This window comes from Bacillus rossius, chromosome 13 (genome assembly GCF_032445375.1).
Source record: "Bacillus rossius redtenbacheri isolate Brsri chromosome 13, Brsri_v3, whole genome shotgun sequence".
Classification (NCBI taxonomy): domain Eukaryota; kingdom Metazoa; phylum Arthropoda; class Insecta; order Phasmatodea; family Bacillidae; genus Bacillus; species Bacillus rossius.
This window is the reverse complement of record NC_086340.1, coordinates 7,304,097-7,329,976: the sequence shown is the minus strand read 5'-3', so window position 1 is coordinate 7,329,976 and position 25,880 is coordinate 7,304,097. Positions and strand designations below refer to the sequence as shown.

The 25,880-nt window shown below is 39.1% G+C and overlaps 1 protein-coding gene and 1 long non-coding RNA gene across 3 annotated transcripts; one reads left to right on the top strand and one right to left on the bottom strand.

The window, feature by feature from the left end:
- Positions 1 to 496: 496 nt before the first annotated feature.
- On the bottom strand, positions 497 to 11,770 carry LOC134538163 (basic salivary proline-rich protein 1-like). 2 transcript variants are annotated; one of them, XM_063379224.1, is made up of 3 exons: positions 11,738 to 11,770; positions 5,050 to 5,126; positions 497 to 860 (listed from the first exon to the last, which is right to left on the bottom strand). In XM_063379224.1, the coding sequence occupies exons 1-3, from the start codon at positions 11,753 to 11,755 to the stop codon at positions 548 to 550; spliced, it is 408 nt and encodes a 135-aa protein (XP_063235294.1). In that variant the 5' UTR covers positions 11,756 to 11,770; the 3' UTR covers positions 497 to 547. The 2 variants fall into 2 exon arrangements, with proteins under 2 accessions (XP_063235294.1, XP_063235295.1); XM_063379225.1 differs by lacking the exon at positions 11,738 to 11,770 and having other exon boundaries at positions 5,050 to 5,145.
- On the top strand, positions 787 to 23,412 carry LOC134538164 (uncharacterized). Its single transcript, XR_010076100.1, has 3 exons — positions 787 to 921; positions 7,535 to 7,649; positions 21,444 to 23,412. It is a non-coding gene; the product is annotated as an uncharacterized LOC134538164 (long non-coding RNA).
- Positions 23,413 to 25,880: the final 2,468 nt, after the last annotated feature.

Here is a 25,880-nt window from a genome sequence, read left to right as displayed (position 1 = left end):
AATTTGTTTCAAACAGTCAAAGCTTTCTCTATTGAACACTCTCCGAAATCACACTGGAAATACTAAATTCTTTAAATAAAATATATGCGCAGTCGAGCGTCCAATCACATATACTCTTTCCTCAGTAATGACCCAAAAACAATATTAAAAGGTGTAAGCTCATTTCCTATTCGTCGCCGTTTAACAAATGTTTGCAAAGACATTTCATAAAATTATTACTTAGATAAAACATGAAAATACTTAAAGAGTAAAACCAAATTGACCTGACCATAGAGATACAATACTGGTAAATATAATTCATAACAGGACTAAGACAAAGTCATAGAGGTAAGAAGTAAAATAATAAACATAAAATTCATTTCTATTGAGGGCTTCTCAAATACCTCTATAACGCTTTAAATCTTTTTATTTGTGTATTTAACGAACCGTTTCAAGGTTATGTTATGTTTCGTTAGGTTAGGTTAGGTTAGGTTAGCAAAATAATTGGTACAGAACATACTGTATGCATGTCCAACTCTTGCTTGCTCCATTTATTTGTTTGACATTTTCACATCACGAACTGCCGCAGACTTTCACGCACAGCTTGAACCTCTCCTGCACGTCCTTCTCGGACAGCAGCACTTGCTGCAGGCGCGACGCCAGGCTGCTCACGCGGTCGTCCGGGATGAAGGACTTCGTGGGCTTCCCCGTGGGCGGGGGGCCGGACGGTGTCCCCGATGGGGGGGAGCCGGGTGGAGTCCCCGTCGGGGGATTGCCGGATGGCTTCGGCGGCGGAGAGCTGGCCTTCTCCTCGTAGCCTTGCGCGCTGTGCAGCACGAGCACGGCCATCAACACGACTGCGAGCAGCTTCATGGTGTGGCCTGCAAGACATCGCGAAACATCCTCGTACAGGATGTTACCAGTGATGGTGATTGGAGAGAGGTAAATGTCATGCTTCTGTCTGCCATCCCCCAGAGTCTGGTAGTTTTTTTTTTTTGGAGGGGGTGGGGGGTTTGTAGTGAATGATTATAAATGCTAAGAAATGGCATTCACCTATCCCTCACTTAGCACGACTAATTAGATCCTAAAAATGCTCGTGTTATTCGAAATCGCTTTTTCGGAAGCATTAGTTTCCATAAATAGCAAGGCTAATTTATTTAATGTGTTCCAAAATTGTGTAGGGAAATATACTTTACATAATATAAATGTGTAGAATAACACTCAGTGACAAATATGTTACACTATTAATCTTTATATGCCTCTCATCGCACTTTGTATGACAAATACGACACAGCGTAACGGGAGATACGTGGTTAATCATCAGTCGGCAGGCTGACTTGCCCGCCCAGGCGTGACATTCAACTCACGTAGCGTACCTTTCCAAACCTTGTTTTACTGGCAGTGAAACCTATTTTACTGTCCAAATAATTACATTATAATTTTTAAAAAATTAAAGTGCTTACCGTGTTTTATTGCATAATCGTCTCACATGTTATAGTAAAATCAAGTTGAAAAGTAGGGGTGCGATTTTTATAAAATTAAAATTGTTAGGTAAAGTTATTTCCAAAAACAAAACCTATTAATGGAAAGTACTTTCATTTAAAAAGTGGAGTATAAAAAAGCATGCCAAACACTTTAAATTAATAAGTCATGCAACAAAAACCTTTATACAAATTTAAATAGAAAAACAAAATCTGTGACCCAAATGCAAGCCTGAACTAACGCATAACTATCTTCGTAGTACACTCTCACCACGAAGAGTGCGGGCTATCAAATGTAGTAAACTCGGCACATTACAGAGAGGGCGCGTTGCATGCAGTCGGCGAGATATCAATATTGATATTCGACTGTGTGCGGGCTCTATACGGTAAGCAATATAGCCAAACATGAATGATGCCAACTAGCGCTGGCTACATTTTTAAAAACGGTACACTGCTGCGACGCAGACTAACAAATAAAGGTTCTAACGTTTAAAAAGTCTTTAAAAGAAAATTGTGCGCACAGTTAACCAGCATAAGCGTGGCCTTCATGTCAATCTGCGCACCATAATACTTCTAGTTTTGTCTCAAATACTTCGAACACAATGCATTATGAGTGATCAAGCATGTACAGTTACCGGCAGCTGAATGGGCAGTCATTGCTTTTGTTTGTGTTAATTCCCTGCCATTGGTTAGTCTGTGTTCTTGGCCAGACGACAATGGTACTGCACACGCGTTGACATAAAAACATTTGGTCCTGTACACTCCATAGCCGCAATTTAAATTGTTGTAGCTGATGTTTGTACAAGAGCCGATAGCGTAGTCAGACCTGTGCGCGCATCTCTTCCTCCCTTGTTTGGCTAACTGAATCTTACTGTGCCGGTAATCAGGTATTTCGGCACTTTTTTTAATTTTTAATTTTTATTATAATTTTAATTTATTTTTGAAAATTTTATTCTCTATATAATTTGGTTACAATTGGGTGATTGACACTTTGTTAGGCCTGTGTAATCTACGTAGTTAAACTTTGCGCCAGTAGCCTGAGGCACCTTTTCTCAAGGACCAATCTGATCTTTTGCAAGTCTAAGACGTCGTTAGCAGCCCGATTGACATTTGTCCCGCTTGCAGTCACGTTCCCGGCCTGTAACATTATTTCCCTGCATGACTAAATTTGCCCACCACAGCTCTGGACGAGTTGTTACCACTTCTCAGAGACGAGCTTACAACAGCGGTTCCCGTCATGCATACGTCTTAGGTTCACTCATAGAAAGTCACGTTTGGACGCTCGTTCCCAGCCTCGATGCGTTTTTTGTCCACCCTCACCTCCCTTCGGTTCTCAGATTTTAGCCCAGGTTCATTGCCCTGACGTGAACCCCGCCAGGCAGTGGCCGACTTCAAGGACGATTTGCTATAGAAAAAATATGTGCAAAGATGGACCACACACGACATCTAGCGGCAGAAACAGTAACTTCTTCTCTTGTCGCCAGGGAGTGGAGCTAACGCCCTTTACACCGACGATGTAGTCGATTAGACAAGGGATGCTATCCCTATAAATTCTTTAAGTAGTTTAGTCCGTCTGTACAGTACACAGTATGGTACTTATTTTTTTTAAGTAATTTTATTTGAAATGATGGAAACGTCTGCGCCTGCCACGTGTCCGCGATCTTCAGATCCGGACTTGCTCCACTTCAGAAGCTAGACGGCAACTTCCCTGTCTGGTGAGTTACTATCAGCTTTATTCCCTGACCTCCCCTTATCTTTTGCGGGCATTTTCTGCCCAGTTTGCTAACTGTCTGTGTACTAGTTCTGATCATGTTTGATTCGGACTGTTCACAGACAGGGTCCAAGCGCCGGTTGTAGACTTATCATTTTAACACTCTTCCTCTTCAACAAACAGGCGTCCTGGCACCATGTTGACTGCTGAACTCCGGGCAGCAAACCACCGACCTCTGGTGCTACAGTATTTATGAACCTTCTTTGAACAATCATTAAATTACTACGTTCGAATAAATAAAAATTATATAAACTTTCATTCTGGACTTTAAGAACTAACACTGGGATAGTTCTTTTTTTTATTGTTTTATTTATTTGTAATGAGACTTTTTATAATCTAATTTACGGCCGGCCCGTATTTTAATATATCTGAGAGCTCTTTTAATTATGTTATTGAAATTGTGTTTAGCGCCTTTTAATATTTGTTATAAGTTTCCTTAAATATATGTGGAGTAATTATATTCAGACGGAATCACGCCTTGTTTTTGTTCATTCCTCATATCCTTGTGAAACTGAAAGATCCAATGTTATAGCATTGTATAATGTTTACGGCAGTATTTATGTACTTAACCTGATTTACCTACACTGCCTCAATGTAGCAAAAATGTTAGCATTGAGCTTGATGAACTTTCTATCTGCTTTGTTTTGATTAATGAACAATGCTGTAACATTACGGCACATCTGTTGTTTACAGCAGCTGAAACAGACTTTGTGGCATCGTGCCCTACTTTTTTTTGGCAGCGGAGATTTCGCGCTAATTGAAATTTATAGATGTGCTATTCAAGACTGGGGCAGTAAAATTAACATCGTGCTAAATGAATTCGCGCAATCTGAAGACGTGCTAAGTGATGGATAGGTGTATACAAGGTTATGTTTGAACTAGTACATATATAGGGTTGGTGGTGGCTGGATATTCTTTATTACGTTGAGATATTTGCAAAATAGGTATATTATTATTATTAACACATTATTTAAGGAAATTGTAATTGTGGTGATGAAAAAGTCAAGGAAATTTTATTACAGATTTGTGTGGACACCCTCTTTTACTATCCAATCCTTGGTCATGACCCACTCCAGACACAGGCAACGTTATTTAACAGTTTTACTGTTTGCCAAATACTTTAATGATTAAAGAAGACTATTAGGAAGATTAATTATATTTTACTTTGGCTTCAACACAAATTAAATAGTGTACAGTCATAGATGGAGAAAAGAAACCATTTGAATTGTTGGAGTCCACGTAGTAATAGTACAGTTTCATTTATTATGTACATTCAATGTGGACTCTCTTGTGGGTTGATTTTATTTCATACATCTTATGTGCCAAAACAAATGCATATCGCAATAAAATATTTTTTTTTTTCGTAAGAAGCCATGATAAACGCTTCACTGAGTGCAGTAAACAATCTTTTTTTGTGTTTACGAGATGTTAAAGGGTGTAAAGCATGTATTCTTTTGATAACATTTCTCCATTTTTTAAAAAGCATATTATTTTAACCCAAAAGAAACTACTCCATTAAGTGATGTTTATGATATTGACAGAATTAAGTGATGGATGGATATTTTTAGCCTAACTGTAATAACAGTAGTTTTTCTAAGTCTCAGAAAAAATACCTAAAAAGTATTTAGTTCTCTAACATAGTCATTTTTTAGAAATGTGCTCATTTTAAAAATGGATTTTTTTCTGAAATTGAGACGGTTTCCTTAAGCTTATAATAAATTTGCAGTAGCATCATTTTTTTTAGTGCAACAAGAATTTTGAAGTAGTTATTGTAGTCTAGTAACTGGAGAATGCTGTAGTAAGTATACAGTTTATTACCTGTGTGTGGATATCTGCTGCCTTCTTGGTAAACTGATGTGACCTTCTCGCCTTCTCATGTGTTTATATAGCAGCCCCTGTGAAGAGTCCACATCCTCTAGTCCTTGAGAACATGCGCATGGTTTTTTAACACAATTAAATAATTGTTCATCCACTATCTGAATCACTTGAGTCCACCATATCAAACTTGAGCTGCTATCTGCAATTTTTTTCCCCAGTCTCGCCTTGCTTAGCTCTGCATTGTGAAGCGAACCGGTACTAAGTTTCGAGTGGTAATTCATTTTATTTATTAAAATAATTTTAATTGTTGCTTAGAACATTTCATTTGAATTGGGGGAGTTAGCTTGGATAGCAACAAACGAACCGTGTTGATCAGAGAGACATGCTTGCTACGAATTTAGTGCATACAGCTCGCAATGTAGTGCATCGTGAAGGTATCTCACTCAGCCTTGCTTGACTGAGTGTCGATCAACACTTATTCCATACAACTGTTGGAATATCACAATAAAACATATAATCTGAGTTATGCAAATATTCAGTATCATTATCAAAACCACAAAAATCTGACCATTAATTTTTTAATTTGACAAGAAATTCTTTTGAAAGGTGTAATGAAAATCAAATATTCAACTTAAATATTTTAAGTGCCAAATGAAATTTCTCACATTAGGTACTGATACTAAAAAGAAGTTGTAATGTTGCAGAACTCTTCCCTTCTAATTAAATAATTTTTCTTTTAAACTATTTTCATGAATGTAAATATTTCTTAAAAAGTCTTTCTAATGATATTTTACCGTTTGTTATATATTTTAGGGTTGATATTTTTCACTTGCTATGTTTTTAAGAAGGTATTTTGTGTTTTAACAGACATTTTCTATCATTAGTAATTTTTATGTAATTATTCACAAAGAAGCCGCTAGATTTTTACCTGTTAAGGCCTACTTTTTCAGGCTTTTCTCAATAAGTTGAATTTTTTGTAAAGTAATTTGTATTATGATTGCTGTTGTTAATTCTTATTAACGTAATGTAATATAATTATAAATCACGGGACTGTGTCTGGGTTGGTGTGATGATTAGAAAGAGAGGCATGAGAGGCCTGTAAGTGTGAGTGAGAAAGGAACAGTGCTTCCCCGCCAACCGAGATAAAGACGGTAATTTCCCCCCTGCGTGGGAACTGAGTGATAACTGCTCTCTCACGGTGTGGGAGAGAGAACGAGAATGGAAGTTCCTGATTTCGATGTGAAATTGAAAAGAGATAGATCAGGGGAAGCCCAGAGTTCTGTATGTAAAAGGTTTTTTCATGTATTGTAACTTGTTCTGTGATTGGCTTGTATCTGTAGCATGAATGAAGAGTGCGTGTGATTGGTCGGTGAGGTCATGTGACGTCTCCTCCCTGCGTGGAGGAGAGTGTGGCAGGACTTCACCAGTTGTCTGCCGACTGCTGCACCAGTAGGTCGCGTTCGGTGGCTTCTCGCCAAATAATGTAGAAGTTATTGAAGAGATAATTTAACGTTGGTGGTCAGAGCCAGGCCGAGTATTAAGTCAATCTAATTTGTTTTAATTTCTTTCGGACAGTAATTAGAAATTGCGGCCACCTTCGTCAGCATTTGGCTCAGGGCGAAATTCGGTTTCGCTGGGTGCGGCCACGTTTGAGGCCGCACTGACTTCATGTATTTGCAGAAAAACATTGATGAAGGACGCTATTTTTTCGTTAATTTTCCTCGCGCGAGCTACCAGCAGTTTTTTGACGGGCAGATGTATAAATGAAACGAGTGAATGAACCATTGGAAGTGTTTGGATTCGTCGGGGCATTCTGTGTGAAAAAATAAAAACAAAAACAAAAACTAAAATCGGTGTTCAACATCTGTTCATTTTTGTATATAACGAACCGTTATAAAGTAATTACAAATTTAAATTTTAGATATCTAACTGACCCAAACAAAGTTCAATTTTGAATGCAAGGTTTTTTTTTTATTTAAATATATTCAAAAGCAACTAGTAATATTTCTTAATACCTAAAACTAAATTAAGGAATGAAGTGATCATTAATGAATTAATTTATTTTGGTCATGCTTATAAAATTTTAAGTATTATAATATTTTAATTTTTTAAGCAAACAAAAATTTGTACAACCTACTACATGAACATGACATATACAGTGTAACTGACCTCACATAGGTTTGTAGCAGTCTGGAATCCTGTAAATTACTCTCTCCTCAAGGCCAGAATCCCGTTTCCCCTTCCACTGCGGTCTGTAGCTGCTCCGTCTGTCTCCCCCCATCCACCCACCCACCCCCGCCAACTCTGTTGCGGCTCTAGTGACCTTGCTGTCAGCCAGAACCATTCCAATTGTGGACGGGACAAGTCTCTCGATCTACCTAGACCACTGTGAACTGCTTCATTGGAATATGTCGAACTCTGCGACTGGTTCTATTGTGTTTCGAACTTGTTCCCACCACAGTTATTCCTAATCAAAGCTTGACAGTGTTCCAGGAACATCAATGCTTGCTTGTGATGGCTGCTTCAACGTCTAAATAACCACAGCTGAAATGATGACCGAACACGAGTACCTATTGCTTCAGCAGCAGAAAAATAAACAGGTAAATGAAATATATGAACTGGATTGGTTTTGTTTGAGTTATTATGTATTACAGCCTAATTGTGTGGTGCGATAGCTGTAAGCATGCAGTTTAAGACCCAGCCGTATAAACAAGGGTGAGTAAACATCATCTTGCAAAAACTTGTTGTTTTATTAATGTTAGGAACGTGAGCAAGGCCACATCACGCGCAGGTGCAGAGCTAGCTGGGCTGCATCACATGCCGCGGTAACATGAGATGTGCCGTGTGCACCTGGGTCGCCGCTTTATCTCCCTCCAGCCCTCAGCTCCCCGCGCGGCACTGTTAGTTTGACATCCGAAACCTGACAGCTGCAAGTTGCGCGAGCCACCGACACGTGATACAACTATAAATAGGTACTCTTTAATAATCTGATAGAAGTTTGGACACAATATAAATGTTAAATTATGTGGTTATGCTATACGATTACCTTGTTTTACTTTTCGTTTTGGCATCTTTCCATTATAACATATGATGGTGATGGAGTATTTTCTGTGGTATTGTGATCCTGTTCATTTGACTGTGTAACTTTTGGTTCATTTAACAGTGTGCCATTCGTGACTGGCTCTTCAACCACGTCACTACAGCTACATACTTCTACTTCAGGTGCCCATGTTTCGGACACTCCCAGTCCATTAACTATTTCTGAATCACGTCCAATTTTATCCAAGATCATTGCATCCACTTCGTTTTGTTTAAATTTCAATCCTCCTGCAGTACCAGTTCGTTTTGAATTGTCCACTTTTGTCTGGAACAAAATACAGTAGAATCCCGCCGATTTGACCCCCCTCTGATGCGTCCATTCCGTTTATACGACCGTTTTTTTGAGAAATCTTGAAAAATTTGAGCAGAGAAAGTCGAAAATTTTAGTAAAATCGGCTGAAAAACAAGTGTGTTACACTTTGTTGGGTGCTGTGTGTTCACGTTTATCTTGGCGAGCGCTGTACTGTAAGCAGGCAGGTGTACAAAAGACTGATAAAAATAGATACCACCCCTCTAGACTGCCCACGCTAGCCAATACCGGTAAACTGCGCGCGTCTATTGCCGTCCCGGTCCCATTTGACGATTGTGACTCGTTTTTGAATTTACACAGACTCGTGGATTCATGAAAATGAGTATAAAGCGAGCCAGTTTGTCGCTAATGAAAAATTATGAGATTATCCAGCAAGTGGATAGGAAGACAATTTCCAAGACGAAGATAGCACAGCAATATGGCATTCCGAAGTCTACTCTCTTCACGATTCTTAAAAAGAGAGAAGAAATTAATAAATGCAGTACAGAAGGAAGGCAGCAATTTGCAATTGAAAAATTTGAGGGGCGCGACGTATTAGGTGCTTCAAGTGTGCGTGAGAGATAAGATTAAGAAGGTGAAGAGGGCGAGACCTGCCAGCCAATATATTTGTGGGAGGGGGAGACAGAGATAAAAGAGAGTGAGCTCTGCAGTCAGCGGAAGTGGTCAAGGTCGACATTTACCGTCACTCTCTCGCTAGCTAACGATGCTGCGGGTCGCCAGCCTCGCTCACACACACACACACACACATATACGTGCGCGCGCCACCGCCAGACAGTGGCGACTGGCGAGTAGATGCGTGAGCAGCCAGCAGTTCCGCTCTCCTTCCCCTCATTTACCCTTCCACACGTGTTTTTTCTTTCTTTTTTACGCTGTGAAGGGACCTGGAAAAGATAATTGCTTGAGCTGTCAAAATAAACATCGCTGACGGCAAGGGCGGGAGCGCATCCTGTCGGTCTGTCGCTGTGATTATCTACTCCAAAAACATGTCACAGCATTTCAGGATAGCATTGTTCTTATATCTTTCGTTTATAGCCGAATGTTTTCTACCTGATCCACACAAGTTCCTTCGCTACGTTTTGAACGAAAATAACAACCAGCCGGCTAGCATAGCCGAACTCGCGAGACATGAATTCTTTTAGCGTGAGTATTTATCGGAACCCATTGTTCGGGGTATGCGAGTCCGAGGTGTAATATGAATTTAAAAAGTTGTCTTTTTTACACCATAAACTATTTGAATATGAAATCTATGTGAACAAAGGCGATTTTTTAAGTACCGTATTTACTCGCATATAAGTCGCCATCACATATAGGTCGCACCCATAATTTGAGGTCTTGAATTTGGTATTTAAGATTCCCCCCATATAGGTCGCACCAGTAATTTAATGACGCGAACGGCCGGCGCGCATTGCACGAAATAGTTAACGGGTACTGTAAAATTCCGCTTCTACGAGAGCTGATAATGGCGTGATAAATTTTTGTAACAACAAGTACTCGTAATAACCAAATAGAGAAAATTGAAGTCAAGTTAGATTCCTGACTTCTTAAAATGTCTTAATGTAGACTTTAACTTGAAAACAGTGCTTTGTATTGAAAAAATGCACAGAATAAAAGTTGTAGTAAATTTAATTACGAATAAAAAAGGCCTGTTATGATTTTTTATATCTACAGCGGTTTTCGTTATGGGTTCCGATAAATACTCACGCTAAGTGAATTCACGTCACGCGAGTTCTGCTATGCTAGCCGGCTGGTTGTTATTTTCGTTCAAAACGTGGCGAAGGAACTTGTGTGGATCAGGTAGAAAACATTCGGCTATAAACGAAAGATATAAGAACAATGCTATCCTGAAATGCTGTGACATGTTTTTGGAGTAGATAATCACAGCGACAGACAGACAGGATGCGCTCCTGCCCTTGCCGTCAACGATGTTTATTTTGACAGCTCAAGCAATTATCTTTTCCACGACCCTTCACTGCGTAAAAAAGAAAAAGAAAAAAAAACTTGTTCGAATGCAGATGGAGAAGTAACTATGCAATAAAATAAATATATTTACGGCCCTGATAAATTTTTCTGTAAAATAAAATTCGAGGTATTAGTGATTTTTCAGCAGAAACTGCTGTGTGACTAATAAACAAATTGTATCATAATAACTTAAATTAATAAAGTATTTATTAACGGCAAAGGACAGTCGTATAAGCCCATAAAAATATTTGTTTTGCCGAGAATGGACTGTACAACCTGGCTTTTGTTGCACGCGGTGTGAGAGGATGCTGACAGTTTCTCACGCAGAAGGTTGAAATAAGGGAGGGAGGGAATGTGTTGAAATGTTTGTTGGAAAAGGGGGGGAGGGTGTTTTAACGTGGTTTGTGGCTCTGGGAGGGATGAGCCTTGAAGAATTAGCAGGGGATGGGAGAGGTAAGCGTCACGTCACGTATGACGTCAAGCCACCGCTACCGCCAGCCTGGCCGGACGAGTTTCATGACAGCTGAGACGGCTTTTCGTGCGATAGTGGAGCGCCAAGCTCTGCTAGACACTGCTGCGCGGACTGTCTAGAGGGGTGGTATCTATTTTTAGCCATCTTCTGTATGCCTGCCTGCCTGCTTACAGTACAGCTTTCGCCAAGATAAATGTGAACACATAGCGCCCAACAAAGTGTAACAGACTTGTTTTTCAGCCGATTTTACCTAAATTTTGGACTTTCTCGGCTCAAATTTTTCACGGTTTCTCAAAAAACGGTCATATAAACGGAATGGACACATCAGAGGGGGGTCGCATAGGCGGGATTCTACTGTATTGAAAAAAAAATTCCTCAAAAATTTAAAAACATTTTTCTTCACATATAGGTCGCACTTCATTTTTTTCCCATCAAATCTGGTAAAATTGCTGCGACCTATATGCGAGTAAATACGGTATTTGGATATATTTGGCGGGGGGCGGGGAGAATCGGCCCGAATTCTCTATTGCAACCATTCCGTTTATAAGTCCGTTTTTCCGGAAACCGTGAGGGGTCGCATCAGCAGGATTCTACTGTATGTACAGTAAGGGTACTATTATTGAATTCTTTGTGCAAAACAAATAATTACTATTCAGGAACTTATTCAGCAGTGTTTTCTTTACACAAATTTAGTTTCTTTTTATTAATAATAAAATTAATTATTAACTCAGTTATGCGACATCACAAACATAACCTAAACTATTCTCATAAGGTTCATTAAATTTAGAGGTACGTAATAATTAAAGCCAACTTCCAATACATATTAAATGTATACTTTGTATACTTACCATTGTACTATTTCTCATGTTGGGCCACACCACATCCCGTGTGTAGGACCATTCCTTGTCACCTTTAACTAAGCCAATATATTGTGTCAAGTTATGAATTTCCTTCCATTTCTCTATTTTCATGGTTTTATCAAGTTCCTTGGAAAAGGCAGCAAAATTGATTTCTTTTTCATCCCTTATTTTCTGCAATAATATGAGATTTTTCTCATTAACTACTACAATTGGCACCATTTACATAACAAATTAAAATAAACAGAACTTTCGACCACTTTAGCCAAAACAACTACATACTAGTAAACTTTTATCAGCTGACTTGTAAAACTTCCCAAAACCTACAAGTAAGTATGATTTTATTGTGAAACAAAATTTACAAGCACTTGTGAGCTTTTTCTTGTAGCTTGTGAACTTTCTCTTGTAGCTTGTATTTTGTAAACATTGTGAAATGGCTACTTGTAAACTTTCATCAGCTGACTTGTAAAACTTTCCAAAACCTACAAGTAAATATGATTTTATAGTGAAACAAAATCTACAAGCACTTGTGAACTTTTTCTTGTAGCTTGTCATTTGTAAACTTGTAGATTGTAAACATTGTGAAACGGGCCCCTGGTGTAAATTCATTCCTAAGTCGGCCACGCGGTAAAGAAAAACTGGCTTTGCTGTGCCGTGTAACAAGTTGCGTAAATATTTTTACGAGATGGGGCGGACAAAAACTGTAGGGCCGCATTCAAGAGCAGAGCAGTATAAATCGCATCATTTCTACGTTAGCGATACCAATATTCTCATGTGCAAGCCCTGCAATATTTGTATACACTGGGAAATAAAACACATAGCTGATAAACATATCAAAACATTGTCGCACATCGAACTGCTTAAGAAATTTTCACACCAGCGTGAAAATAAACGGCAAGCGACTCTGCCGGCATTAGTTCAGGAGCAAAAAAAAAAAAAACACAAAACTGAACAGGAGTAGTTTGTGGAAAATCAGTGAACATGTTTCTTAAGAGTGTGTGATACATGTGGTTCCGAGCAGCATAATTGACGTTTGCGGCGGAGCAGATTCTGTAAATACCATGACATAAATTGGATTTTGGCAAAATATTATTTAAATAGTAAGGATGGATCTTAAAAACGTTATTACTCGAAATTTCGGTATGCGTCTTATTTTATTAACTAATTATTCATAAAAACGGCGAAGTTTAGTGGTCGAATGCTAGTATAATTTGATTGGAAATGGAAAACAAAATAATAACATTTTACAACACATATGTGTGCATGAGTTAGAAACAGCAGGATGCATTTAGAAGCAATACCAGCTGAAAAATCTTTTCCGCCATAACCTTTGTAATCGGTAGATGAAGAACGATTTTTACACATCGTAGTTCACGCGTCCACACACAGATGTCGGGCACTCCACGCGCAGAGGTTCATTGCAGTAACACATCACAGATGTCGCACATGTCGGAGGTCGTCACTACTTGTTTTGTTGTATCGCGCTACCACGAAGCCACGTTTTTAAATTGAAATAGGTGGGAAACGCTGCAATGGGTGGCAATAAGACGCGTTTTAAAAATAATTGTGACAAAGTAAACCTGTTTCTTTCTGCGAGACGGAAGAAAAGAAAAGGCAAAGCACTCTCCGAGTGGTGGAAAAATAAAAGTAACTTATTTTTAAATTGATGATATTAGTTTGTTTTTGATTCCAAAATCTTTAAAACGATTTTATAACACTTTCCATGTATCTGAATATTTCCAATAACTAAAAGAGAAGTCAGTAAACATGCTATGGGCTTAATAAATAATAGGAAATATGGTAGGAAATATCCACTGTGCGCTACATTTTATTTTATACCGTCTGTTCAGGTATTTTTGAAACAAGCAAATGCTGTCAAAATGATGTTTGCTGGACATCCGTTGGATATGTGTATCGCGCTGTCACCAGCAGGGCGAGCATGGTTCTCTTCACCGCCCGTCACAGGGACGACGCGTCATCGGTATGACGCTTCGTTACTAAATGCGAGCATGGATCTTATTTTGCCTTCCAGCAAGACGCCTTAGCCACGACAGACCCGTCATGCGTAAGGCGCAATGGCTTGTCAGTCGTAGACCTGTCATAGCCGTCATAACCCCGTCATACAGCCGACTACGTGTGTAACTTTCATTTAATACTGGGAAATAATTCTTTCAAATGAGTTAAATAATATATTTTCGTGAAATTTAAGGTTTTGCCTCAATTCTATTTGCTCAGAAATTATGTATGTGAGATATACGATGTATCTAAAAAAAAAAAAAAAAAGGTTATGTTTTTCTCTGAACAAACTTCGAAACAACTTGTTTCCGATAATAATCACGCTGCATAAATAAATAGTTTCTATGTTTCGTGTGAATAAGACACATTGATTCTTTTTTCTAGTTATTTTTAACTGCACAATACTCAGTTTACCAAAATATATCATACTAAAAAAACTGCCAATCTGCCTACTTTTGTCATATCAATAAAAAAATAAAGGTCAGGAGGAGGACAAAATAACGTAATATTTCAACAAGATAGAAGATAACATCACATTAGTTAATTATTCTGTATAAAAGTTAAGTGTAAAACACCTATAAGCGTGTGGCTTATTAAACTTCTAAAAACAACTAATTTTCCCTTCAGCTTCCTTACGTGTAATAAAATAGACACAACATGCCTAAGTTTTATGAATGTCCACAATCTTGTTTTCGTGTAGGTAGTTTTCTATTGGCAGATACACCAACTGCCAAATAAAACACATCCTTTCTGTAAATTCACTGCCAACCTCTGCATATTATCGATTGCCAATCCGTCGTAGGTAAGGCGCCTTAGCGATGACGGGAGAGATATGACGATGGGATCCGTGCTCGCATTTTCACGCGGCCGTCACAACTCAACGGTCCTACCGGCCGGGGGGGGGGGGGAGGAAATGGCTGAAAAAACAACGAAATATCACCAGAGGGAAGAGGGGTTAAAAAGTTGCAAAAAAAAACATCACGTGATTAAAGGACGACCCCTTATACCTCTCCCGACTAATATCTGGCCAGATTATACTGATTCAGGACTAACTGACTGACTGCGTGCACATCGCACTGTACCATTTTTTCTGTTCTGGTGAGCTGTTGGCAGCAGTAATTGTTGCACCAAGTTAACAATATAAAAATATGTGTAGAAATTATTAACATGACAACATACTTACATAATGAACTTGTAGTCACGTGTTATGAAAGTAAGCAAATGCTTGTGTTGTATGGCTTGGGTCATAGGGCCAACGTAATTTTTGTTAACAATTAACATTGGCCTTTTTACAACCAAGTCATACAACTTCCTCATCTTGCGTATTGACGGCTGTACTGCTCATGCCGTATTTTCAGAACGCAATATTCTTGGACAGCGGACCTTTTTTGTTATATTTTTTTTTTGTAAACATATACAGTCACTTGAAGATTTTTAATTTTGCAAAGCCATCAACGCACTTCTCTGCAACAACCCACGCCTCGCCTGGCCTGTGTCGTCTGTGCCCTCAGTGTTGTTGGGATATGCAATAGCTAGGGCTGTGTGAACCTGCAATGTTCAAGTTCGAACTGAACTCGAACAATAAAAGTGAGTGTGAAAGGCGGCATAATTTCCTCATTACACGCATGGTCTGGCTGTAACGCACAGCAGATATTTTTTAATGTTTGCTGCGAAAGAGACTGTAGCATCCGAGATCGGCCGCAGCGTGGGAAGGTAGCGCGGGAGAGGGCGGGCAGACAGTCCGCGGCGCTGGGCTGGCGGGGCGGGCCAGTGTGCATTCCACGTTCACACGCTGCGGCCGGAGGTTTTTGTTTCCTCGTTGCCCCGATTTTACAAAGGCAGCGATTTTACGAATGCCATCCTTGGAACCGTGAGCCAAGGGCGCCCATTTTGACGTACTTTATACAGTAAATTTGAAAAACTTATTGGTGGAAAATAACTTAAAAGTTTATGTATTTTATCGCTCAAAGAATTGTTGGAACCTACAGCTTCGAAGCAATTCGATACCCCGAAGATCTTAATGAAATTTAAGAACAACCGTTACTAATACTTATCTTTATAACTCTATCTAACAATGTTTCAGAACATCAAATACAGCTCCGTAGGCTCCAATACTTTAGCCACTAGCGACACTGACAATCGCTCACTGTTTGTTCACTATTTGTATTCAAAATGAAGCTAATGATCCGTTATCATTCAAAGCATCTGTATAATTTCATTTAATTTATTTAAAAACCGACATTATAGGTTTGAATTTATCTACAACATTAATTTATTTCAAGTCAAATTCTCTAGTTACACAAGAAAGTAATCTTAGTAACATTTAGCATGTTTGAATGCAAGTGTAGCCAGGTGGAGTAACTTGCCAATGGGTGACCTTGACCCAGATCTTTAACACTAGCCTCTAACCTTGACCTCGAATGAACCTGACCTCAACCCTTACTACCTTACCGAAAACCAACATGGAGGATTTTGGGCTCATTTTGGCGAAAAACCGAGACTGCCTAAAATGACTCGTGCAAACTGAGTCAATAAAGGTGCTTCACCTATGCCATTACAGACATGCTGCACTACGCCAAGAGACTCTGACCCTTTGACCCCATAACACATAACATTTTTGAAATATTGTCTTTCCCCCAAATTTAATGTTACTGACAATATATCATTTTCGTGAATTTTTATTAATACAGTAAGTCCTCGGTTTACGTCGGGGTTACGTTCCTGAAAACCGCGACGTAAATAGAAACGACGCAAAATGAGCCATGTTTCATGCCACCGGCCGACCACGGCCCAAGGTCGGCCGGAAGCGCTGGCATACAGACGTGACAACGGTCAATTTTATCAGCAAATGACAACCGACAGCGTGGGAAACAAGTCCAACTAGTACTTCTCAGCTTTATAGAATGGTTATTTAACCAGCTGTTTTATTACCTTTATTGATTGAAATATAAAAACAGATATATAGTCGTTTGGAAGACATCTTATGAAGAAAAAATTATAAATTGCAGTGAGCTGATACTGTAGGCCTACTACAAACGCATTTAATCACGATAAAGTTAACAACGGCACGTTTAAAACTCCGGCCAACTCAATGATATCATAGCGACTGAAGTGTAGAGCTGTAGCAAACCGTATGTATTCGTTACTGAGTAACGGGTGCGGCATCTAGTAACGAGTAACGAAACGTTACACACGAATGCATTTCGTTTCTCGCATTTTTCGTATGTTTTACGCATGCGCGCGCTTATTCGTTACAAAGAACGATGTTTGTTTATTAAGAAAAGTATAATTTGGAAATTCGTCGTCCAAGTTTTTTACTGTTTATTAAAGGTATTGTGTGTGTAGACAAAGTTTGAGATTGGAACAGAAACAACGTAAGAAAGTATTTTTTACAAATTATAAATATGCATTTTTTTGTTTTTTATTATCGCGTATTTTCACGTTTTTTGTCCTTATCTTAAAAGAGATATTTAATAAAGCTGCTCTAATGAGATTTTATTGTTTCTTGGTTAACAAAAGCTGTTAATTATCAGATACTTTTAATTGTTTATATATTCGATTTATTATTATTTACGCGACGTCATACTGTACGCGTACGAAATACGACTCGATTCGTTGCTGTTACATAACATAGCATGTTATGCGGTATCAGAAGTAACGAGTAACGATACGAAAGTAACGAGTACTAATTGTTATAGTAACGAATACATACGGGTACACTTTTTTTAGTTACTTTTACACCTCTACTGAAGTGCCAAGGAGTTGGACGAAAAGGGGTAGGAGAAAATGCTGTGTCGTTGCGGGAAGTAGATAACACTTCTATGTGCGAGATACGTGGGTGGCCGAGCGGGCGGGCTGGTAGTATTGTATCACAGCGCTGAGAGCAGCGGAGAGCAGGAAGCGTCCCTCATGATGTATGATATGATAAGGCGGTGAACGTGTAGCTTACGCTACATAGCATAAATTAACTACCGAAGGAAACAAAGAATTATAAACGAATTTTATACGGTGTTTTGGTTAAAATAAAGATTTACGGTCATTGTAAACGACGTTATTGTGAATCGGCGACAACTTAAATCGAAACATGAGTGCTCAAACATTAGCGACGTTAATCCGAAACGACGTAAATCGGTACGACGTAAATAGAGGACTTACTGTACATACACGACCATGTGACCTTGATCTTTTTACTACATATCCAAATGAGCCAAAAATCCTTCAGTTTGGTTTTAGGTGCAGTGTTCGGGGTATAGGCCAGGGTAATTCGAGGTGAAGGTAAATGTAGACCAAGATAAATGTTAAGATCATCTGCAAACAGAACACCAGTAGAGTGGGACAAGACATGTGTGATATCATCGATATATAGATTAAAAAGTAAAGGAGATAAAGTACCGCCCTGAGGAACACCAGAACAGGCATTGTGAAGAGTTAAAATACAGTTGTTAATAGAGACAAATAAACTTCTGTTACTAAGGTAACTCGAAAACCAATTAACATAGTTGTCAGATAAACCAAAATTGGATAGTTTAACAAGTAGAAGTGGATGACTAACAGAATCGAGAGCTTTGGCTAGATCAAAGTAACAGGCATCAATCTGGCCCCTGTTAGTGACTTCATAGTAGATAGGATTGAGGAAGGTAATTAAATTTGTAGCAGTAGACATTCCAATTCTAAAGCCATGTTGATTTACAGAGAGTCTATTTTTTAAGGGAAAGTTGATAATTTTGAATATAATTTTTTCAAAGATTTTAGAAAAGCCATTTAATAGAGATATAGGTCGATAGTTTGATACCTTTAATTTAGAACCGCTTTTGTGAATCAGGATAACTGTGGCAATTTTCCATACATCAGGAAATACTTCAGTTTTTAAACTCATGTTAAATAAGTGAGTTAAAAGAGGAACTAAAAGATGAGAACAGCCTTTCAATATGAAATTTGGTATCCCGTCGGGACCCATTGACATAGATGTTTTTAAAGTCTTGATGCCCCAAAGTACTAGACTTTCAGATATTATAGGAGCAGAAATTGTGTCATGTCATGTGATACAGATGAACAGGAAACATTGTTTGTGTGAGTAGGTGGCACATAAACACTAGAAAAATAATCCGCAAGCATATTAGAAAGTATTTTAGGATCATTGGAAACACTACCGTTTACTTCAAGAGATAGATAGATCATAATATCCATGTTTCATTATTTTTACAAAGCGCCAGAATTTCTTCGGGTTATTCTTGATATTATTATTAATTGCTCTTAACCAATTGATTTTATCACGTTTGATTAAGTGCTTGGCCTGTTTAGGAAAAAATGAAAATTTAGAGAAATACAATGAATTACAGTTTCTTTTATAAAGTTTGTGAAAATGCTTCTTGGACTTCAGAGCTTGAATTAGATCTTTTGAAAACCAGGTTGGGTAGGAGGAAACCTTTCTTCAATTCAATTTCTTACATTTATATGTGTTATTAAAGTACAGTTGCAGTCACCAATCTGCGCAGAAGTGATGTGAGACACCTACACCTAATAGTCAAATTACTTATGATTTTGTTTATTTGTACTGCCCTTGTTCATACGTTTAGAATAGGGCGTATTCTACTGGTCAATTAGTGATTTGGTGTTTTGTGAGTTTTTAGGCTCCAGTTTGTTTAAATTCTTCATCCACAAAGTTGAGGCCTTACTTGAGGCGCTCGGGTTTGAAGCCAGAAGTCGCAGTTGGTGAAATAAGATAAATGCAGTGAAAAGTACAGCCCCTAAGCAGGAAAAGACGGCATGGAAAATAATTAAGTGCATCACTGCCTGTTTGCTATTTAATTTTACGGCTTGGTATTGACTTAGTACATTGACAATAGGACAACTGACACAAATTTGCAGATCGCGATCTTGCATTTAAAAAAATACATCTAAAATGACCAATCATTACAACTACATATTACGCTTAATTTTACAAACATTAAAGAAAGTTTAGATTTTCCCTAACAAGACCTTCAAAAGTAATCATGGATAACGTAGTTGTCTATAAATGTTTTTTAGCACATGCCCAATTCTTTTCGTCAAATCGGTCTCTAGTTTGTGACGCTATAGGTAATGCGTGCCTAACGTCTCGCACCACAGCATTAAAAAACGTCTAAGTCTCACTCGCAGTAAATGTAGTGTTCTCGCGCAGCCCAACAGGAAAATGGAATAGAGTTTAGTTCGCCACGTTAACGATTTCTGATGCTATCAAGGTCTCAGTTTGTGATCACTATAGTCGCTCTGATTTTCGTTCATTGAAAACTCAACCCGATGTCTGGTTGTTAATGCCAAGTGCGTTGAGGCTTACTTTTAGTTCATGCAGCGTGGTGGATGATAGCCCGGGCTGGGCGCTGCTCGAAGCGTTGGTGAATGGAATACTGGCTTCCATTTTGCTGCAGCCCAACTCCGTTACTCCCACAAGCCGAAGTGCACTCCACCAGCCGCTAGCCCCGTCTGCCTGCTCGCCAGCCACAGTCTTCCGCTCGTTCACGCCTCCCCATGACGTCACACCGCTCCGCGCGCGGCGCGGTGTAGGCTCGTGGAAACACACACGCAGAGCCGCTCATGTCCGTAATGTTTCTTTTTGTTTAAACCATACTTCAGGGCGAGTGTGAGACCAAGGGCCAAACTATTTATAATATTATATAATATAATCTAAACCAAATCAATTTAAAAAGACGTTAATAATACAAAAGACGTTAAAACTACAAATTAATTATAAAAGTGAAACTAATGGAGGCGTAGCAAACGCCTCAAAGTAAATATTATGTGTGATATTTTACCTATCAATTTTATTTCATTTTAAATTACGTGTTACTGCATTTAATGGAAGTATTTGGCTTGGAATGAATTACTGACAGTCAAATCAGCAATCGTCGTGTTAATGTCGTAGTGTTGTGTGCGTGCGCTATTAAAGCAGTCGTGCTGAAACGCTGTACGACGTTTTGTTGGGTTTGTCATGTTGTGCACGTCCAGGCATTGTGACTCCAGCTGAAGTCTTGTGAAAGCAAATAAAAAATATTTTTTGTTGTGTATACTAAAAAAAATACCCTTAAAAAGTGTTGTTTGAATTATAAGATTTTTATACAATATTTATTGAATTCTATAATGTTATGATTGTATCTATAAATAAATAAAATTAGTTAAATGTCTTGGAAAACATAAGACCAATGTTTTAAAGTTGTAGAGATTGGTGAACTGATGAAGCCTCATGACAACAAAAGAAGTCTTAAAACTGCTGCCAACCTCCTTTGGGTAGTCTGATCAAGAATGCCAACTTGGGTGTTTTTCCCCCAAATTAAGGGGGAGAACCAATATGTAAAGGATTATTTCGAAAGGGGTTTTTAGTGGGTACGTTATTTTAGAAATTTTTTGAGGTCGTGAAAGTGTAAATCTTTTTTTTTTAAAGTGAAAAAAGAACAGCAACACAAGTGGTGCTGGTGGTTGAATCTCGTACTACGACCAACAACTTGTTGATCAAGAGAAATCCGTTTTTACTTTTACTGTTCTACGTTTATACGTTCTCAGTTGTCACGTTAAAGTTGTGTTCGTTAGTTTATAACGACTCACGAGTTTTCTTGCATTGCGAAGTAAGTTATGTTTTTCTGTGGTGTCAAGGAATACAAATAAAACACATATAATAATTAATTATTCATGTTCAAATATTTTCCAGACTGCCAAAAGAAAAAATATACATATATATCAGCAAGAATATAGGAAATGTTGGGAGACCGAACCGGAACTTTAAGGTTAGTAAACATGTATTCTTTAAACCGAGTTTAAATTTGTACATAGTATATATAGTTGTAGATACTGAATGTTATTTTTCAAAATTATTATGCTCTGTTTGGGCAGAAAAATAGGAAAATTTTAACACGCATTTGTCTATATTGAATGTGAAAAACGAGGTTCCAGAGAGAATAATTTTAGCTTTCAAACAGGGTGTACAATGAAAACTAGGGGTTTATTAATCGTTATCTAGGGGGATTTCAAATTGGTCCTAGGAGGAACACCCTGTAAGCAGTTGGCATCACTGAGTCTGATGCGCACCGGCTTACGGTGCGAGGGTTGCTGAGTTGGAGTCCCGGCTAAGGCATTGGTTTTAATTTACGTACAGATATTTGATCAATGATATGATAATGAAAAAGGCTTTGAATGCGAAATGAAATGACCTTATGGCCATTGGCGCACTGCCTAAACCCACGGTATGCTAAACACCATCTATCGCATTTCTACTTCATTGGAATTTTCAAGATTGGTATAATCTAGAGTACATTATTAAAACGTAGTTTCCATTATTGTGTGAATAGTCTGTCATTGGGTAACAACAAAATCTTCTAAAATACAATTCTATTACTACACATGCCATGCCATGGATAATCTTAAACAAACTAACAGAATATGTGTACAAATTATATCATGTACGGTTGTTAGTTGCCACTATTTCCAATTTTGTACAGACCTGTAGCTCATGAGCAGGATAAGACAGGAAGCAGTAAATCACATGTAGTCAAGCTTTAAGTTTTTTTTTTATTATTATTAAGTGGGTCCATATACGCGGTGTAATTTTTTCCATGGCATTTTGAGGTTTTGTTGTCTCGAACTCATTAAGCAGAACATTAGTGCAATATGACATACAGTAGAATCCCGCCGATGCGACCCCCTGTGATGCGTCCATTCCGCTTATACAACCGTTTTTTGAGAAACCGTGAAAAATTTGAGCAGAGAAAGTCGAAAATTTGAGTAAAATCGGCCGAAAAACAAGTCTGTTACACTTTGTTGGGCGCTATGTGTTAACATTTATCTTGGCGAGCGCTGTACTGTAAGCAGGCAGGCATACAGAAGACGGCTAAAAATAGATACCACCCCTCTATAGATTGTCCACGCTAGCCAATAATGGTAAACTGTGTGCATCACCTGATAGCATCTACGCGTGCGTCTATTGCCATCCTGGTCCCGTGCCATTGTCTTGCGACTGGTTAGTGTGATCTTGCCAGCTGCATCTCAGGTGTCACTTCCCACACAAATCAGTGTTCACTGTGTTAACGACGTCGCCAAATGTTTGGTTCTCGGCTATTCTTCTATAACATCGCTGACTTCGCACATGCGCAGATAAACAAAAACAAAATTGAGTGGAATTATGCTGTACACCTCGGACTCGCATACCCCAAACAATCGGTTCCGATAAATACTCGCGCTAAGTAAATTCGCGTCACGCGAGTTCGGCTATGCTAGCCGTCTTGTGGTTATTTTCGTTCAAAACGTGGCGAAGGAACTTGTGTGGATCAGGTAGAAAACATTCGGCAATAAACGAAAGATATAAGAACAATTCTATCCTGAAATGCTGTGACATTTTTTTGGAGTAGATAATCACAGCGACAGACAGACAGGATGCGCTCCCGCCCTTGCTCTCAGCGATGTTTATTTTGACAGCTCAAGCAATTATCTTTTTCACGTCCCTTCACAGCGTAAAAAAAAAAGAAAAAAAATACACGACCTGGCTTTAGTCGCACGCGGTGTGGGAGGGGAGGAGAATACTGATAGTTTCTCACGCAGAAGGTTGAAAAGGGAGGGAATGTGTTGAAATGTTAGCTGGAAAAAAAAGGGGGGGGGGGTGTTTTTACATGGTTTGTGGCTCTGTGAGGGATGAGCCTTGAAGAATTAGCAGGGGATGGAGAGGTAAGCGTCGCGTCGCGTCGCGTCACGTCACGTATGACGTCAAGCCGCCGCTACCGCCAGCCTGTCCTGACGAGTTTCTTATGCTCTCGCAGAAGCTACCACAGCGGCTTTTCGTGCGGGCGGGTAAGATAACATGACAGCTGAGACGGCTTTTCGTGTGATAGTGGACGCGCCGAGCTCGGCTAAACACTGCCAGAGCGGCATTCACGTGTATGTATCCGACGATGCGGTGACACCCCAAATTCTCTATTGCGACCATTCCGTTTATAAGTCCGTTTTTCCGGAAACCGTGAGGGGTCGCATCAGCGGGATTCTACTGTAAATAAGTTTTTAAGTTAGAAATGAAAGATGGTTAATCTACGAACATGGTGGTTGTTTTGGAATGTGGAATTCATGTCATCTACAGGTTAGGTTAGGTTAGGTTAGGTTAGGTTTGGTTAGCAAAATAATTGGTACGGAACTCTCGCTTGCTCCGTTTATTTGTTTGACATTCTCACATCACCATTTGCCGCAGATGTGCACGCACAGCTTGAACCTCTCCTGCACGTCTTTCTCGGACAGCAGCACTTTCTGCAGGCGCGACGCCAGGCTGCTCACGCGGTCGTCCGGGATGAAGGACTTCGTGGGCTTCCCCGTGGGCGGGGAGCCGGATGGCTTCCCAGACGGGGGGGAGCCGGGTGGTTTTCCCGTCGGGGGAGTGCCGGATGGTTTCCCCGACGGGGGAGTGCCGGATGGCTTCGGCGGCGGAGAGCTGGCCTTCTCCTCGTAGCCTTGCGCGCTGTGCAGCACGAGCACGGCCATCAACACGACTGCGAGCAGCTTCATGGTGTGGCCTACAAAACATCGCGAAACATCCTCGTACAGGATGTCCTCAGTGATGGTAATTTTAGAGAGGTAAATGTCATGCTTTTGTCTGCCATCCCCCAGAGTCTGGTAGTTTTTTTTTTTTGGAGGGGGTGGGGGGTTTGTAGTGTTTGATTATACATGCTAAGAAATGGCATACACCTATCCCTCACTTAGCACAACTAATTTGTTCCTAAAAATGCTCGTGTTATTCAAAAATCGCGTTTTCGGAAGCATTTGTTTCCATAAACGGCAAGGCTAATTTATTTAATGTGTTCCAAAATTGTGTAGGGAAATATACTTTACATAATATAAATGCGTAGAATAACACTCAGCAACAAATCTGTTACACCATTAAAATTTTATAGGTATGCCTCCCATCGCACTTTGTATGACAAATACGACACAGCGTAACGGGAGATACGTGGTTATGTACTTTATCGTCAGTCGGCTGGCTGACTTGCCCGCCCGGGCGTGACCTTGAACTCACGTCACGTACCTTTCTCTTTTTTTACTGACAGTGAAACCTATTTTACTGTCCGAATAATTACATTTTAATTTTTTAAAAGTATTAAAGTGCTTACCGTGATTTATTGCATAATCGTCTCCCATTTTATACTAAATTCAAGTTTGAAAAGTTGGGGTGCAATTTTTATAAAATAAAAATTGTTAGGTAAAGTTATTTCTAAAAACAAAACCCATTAATGGAAAGTACGTTCATTTAAAAAGTAGAGTATAAAAAAGCACGCCAAACACTTTAAATTAATGTCATGCAACAAAAACCTTTATACAACTTTAAATATAAAAACAAAATCTGTGACCCAAATGCAAGCCTGAACTAACGCATAACTATCTTCATAGTACACTCTCACCACTAAAGAGTGCAGGCTATAAAATGTAGTAAACTCGGCACATTACAGAGAGCGCGCGTTGCATACAATTGGCGAGATATCAATATCGATATTCGACTACGTTTGCGGGCTCTATACGGTAAGCAACATAGCCAAACATGAATGATGCCAACTAGCACTGGCTACATTTTTATAAACGGTACACAGAGGCGACGCAGACTAACAAATAAAGCTTATAACGTTTAAAAACGTCTTTAAAAGAAAATTGTGTGCACAGATGACTTGCTTAAAACTAAAGTGTGACCAACATAAGAGTGGCCTTCATGTCAATCTGTGCACTGTAATACTTCTAGTTTTGTCTCAAATACTTTGAACACGATGCATTATGAGTGATCAAGCACGTGCAGTTACCGGCAGCTGAATGGGCAGGCATTGCTTTTGTGTTAATTCCCCGCCACTGGCTAGACTGAGTTCTTGGCCACACAACAACAGTATGGCACACGCGTGGACATAAAAAAATTTGGTCCTGTACACTCCATAGCCACAATTTAACTTAGCCTATCGCAATAAAATATTAATTTTTTTTTTCATAAGAAACCATGCAAAATTCTTCACTGAGTGCAGTAAACAATCTTTTTTTATGTTTACGAGATGTTAAACCTGAAATTTTATTTTGTTACGTTGTGCAACGTATTCTGTACAAACAGTTGCAAAATTGTTTCATGGTTAAAGTAAAT

What these genes read in the sequence shown, in the direction of transcription:
- LOC134538163 (XM_063379224.1), bottom strand. An exon ending in CAGCAGATATCCACACACAG is followed by an intron (nt 861 to 5,049) that starts GTAATAAACTGT and finishes GATGTCTTGCAG; the next exon opens with GCCACACCATGAAGCTGCTC.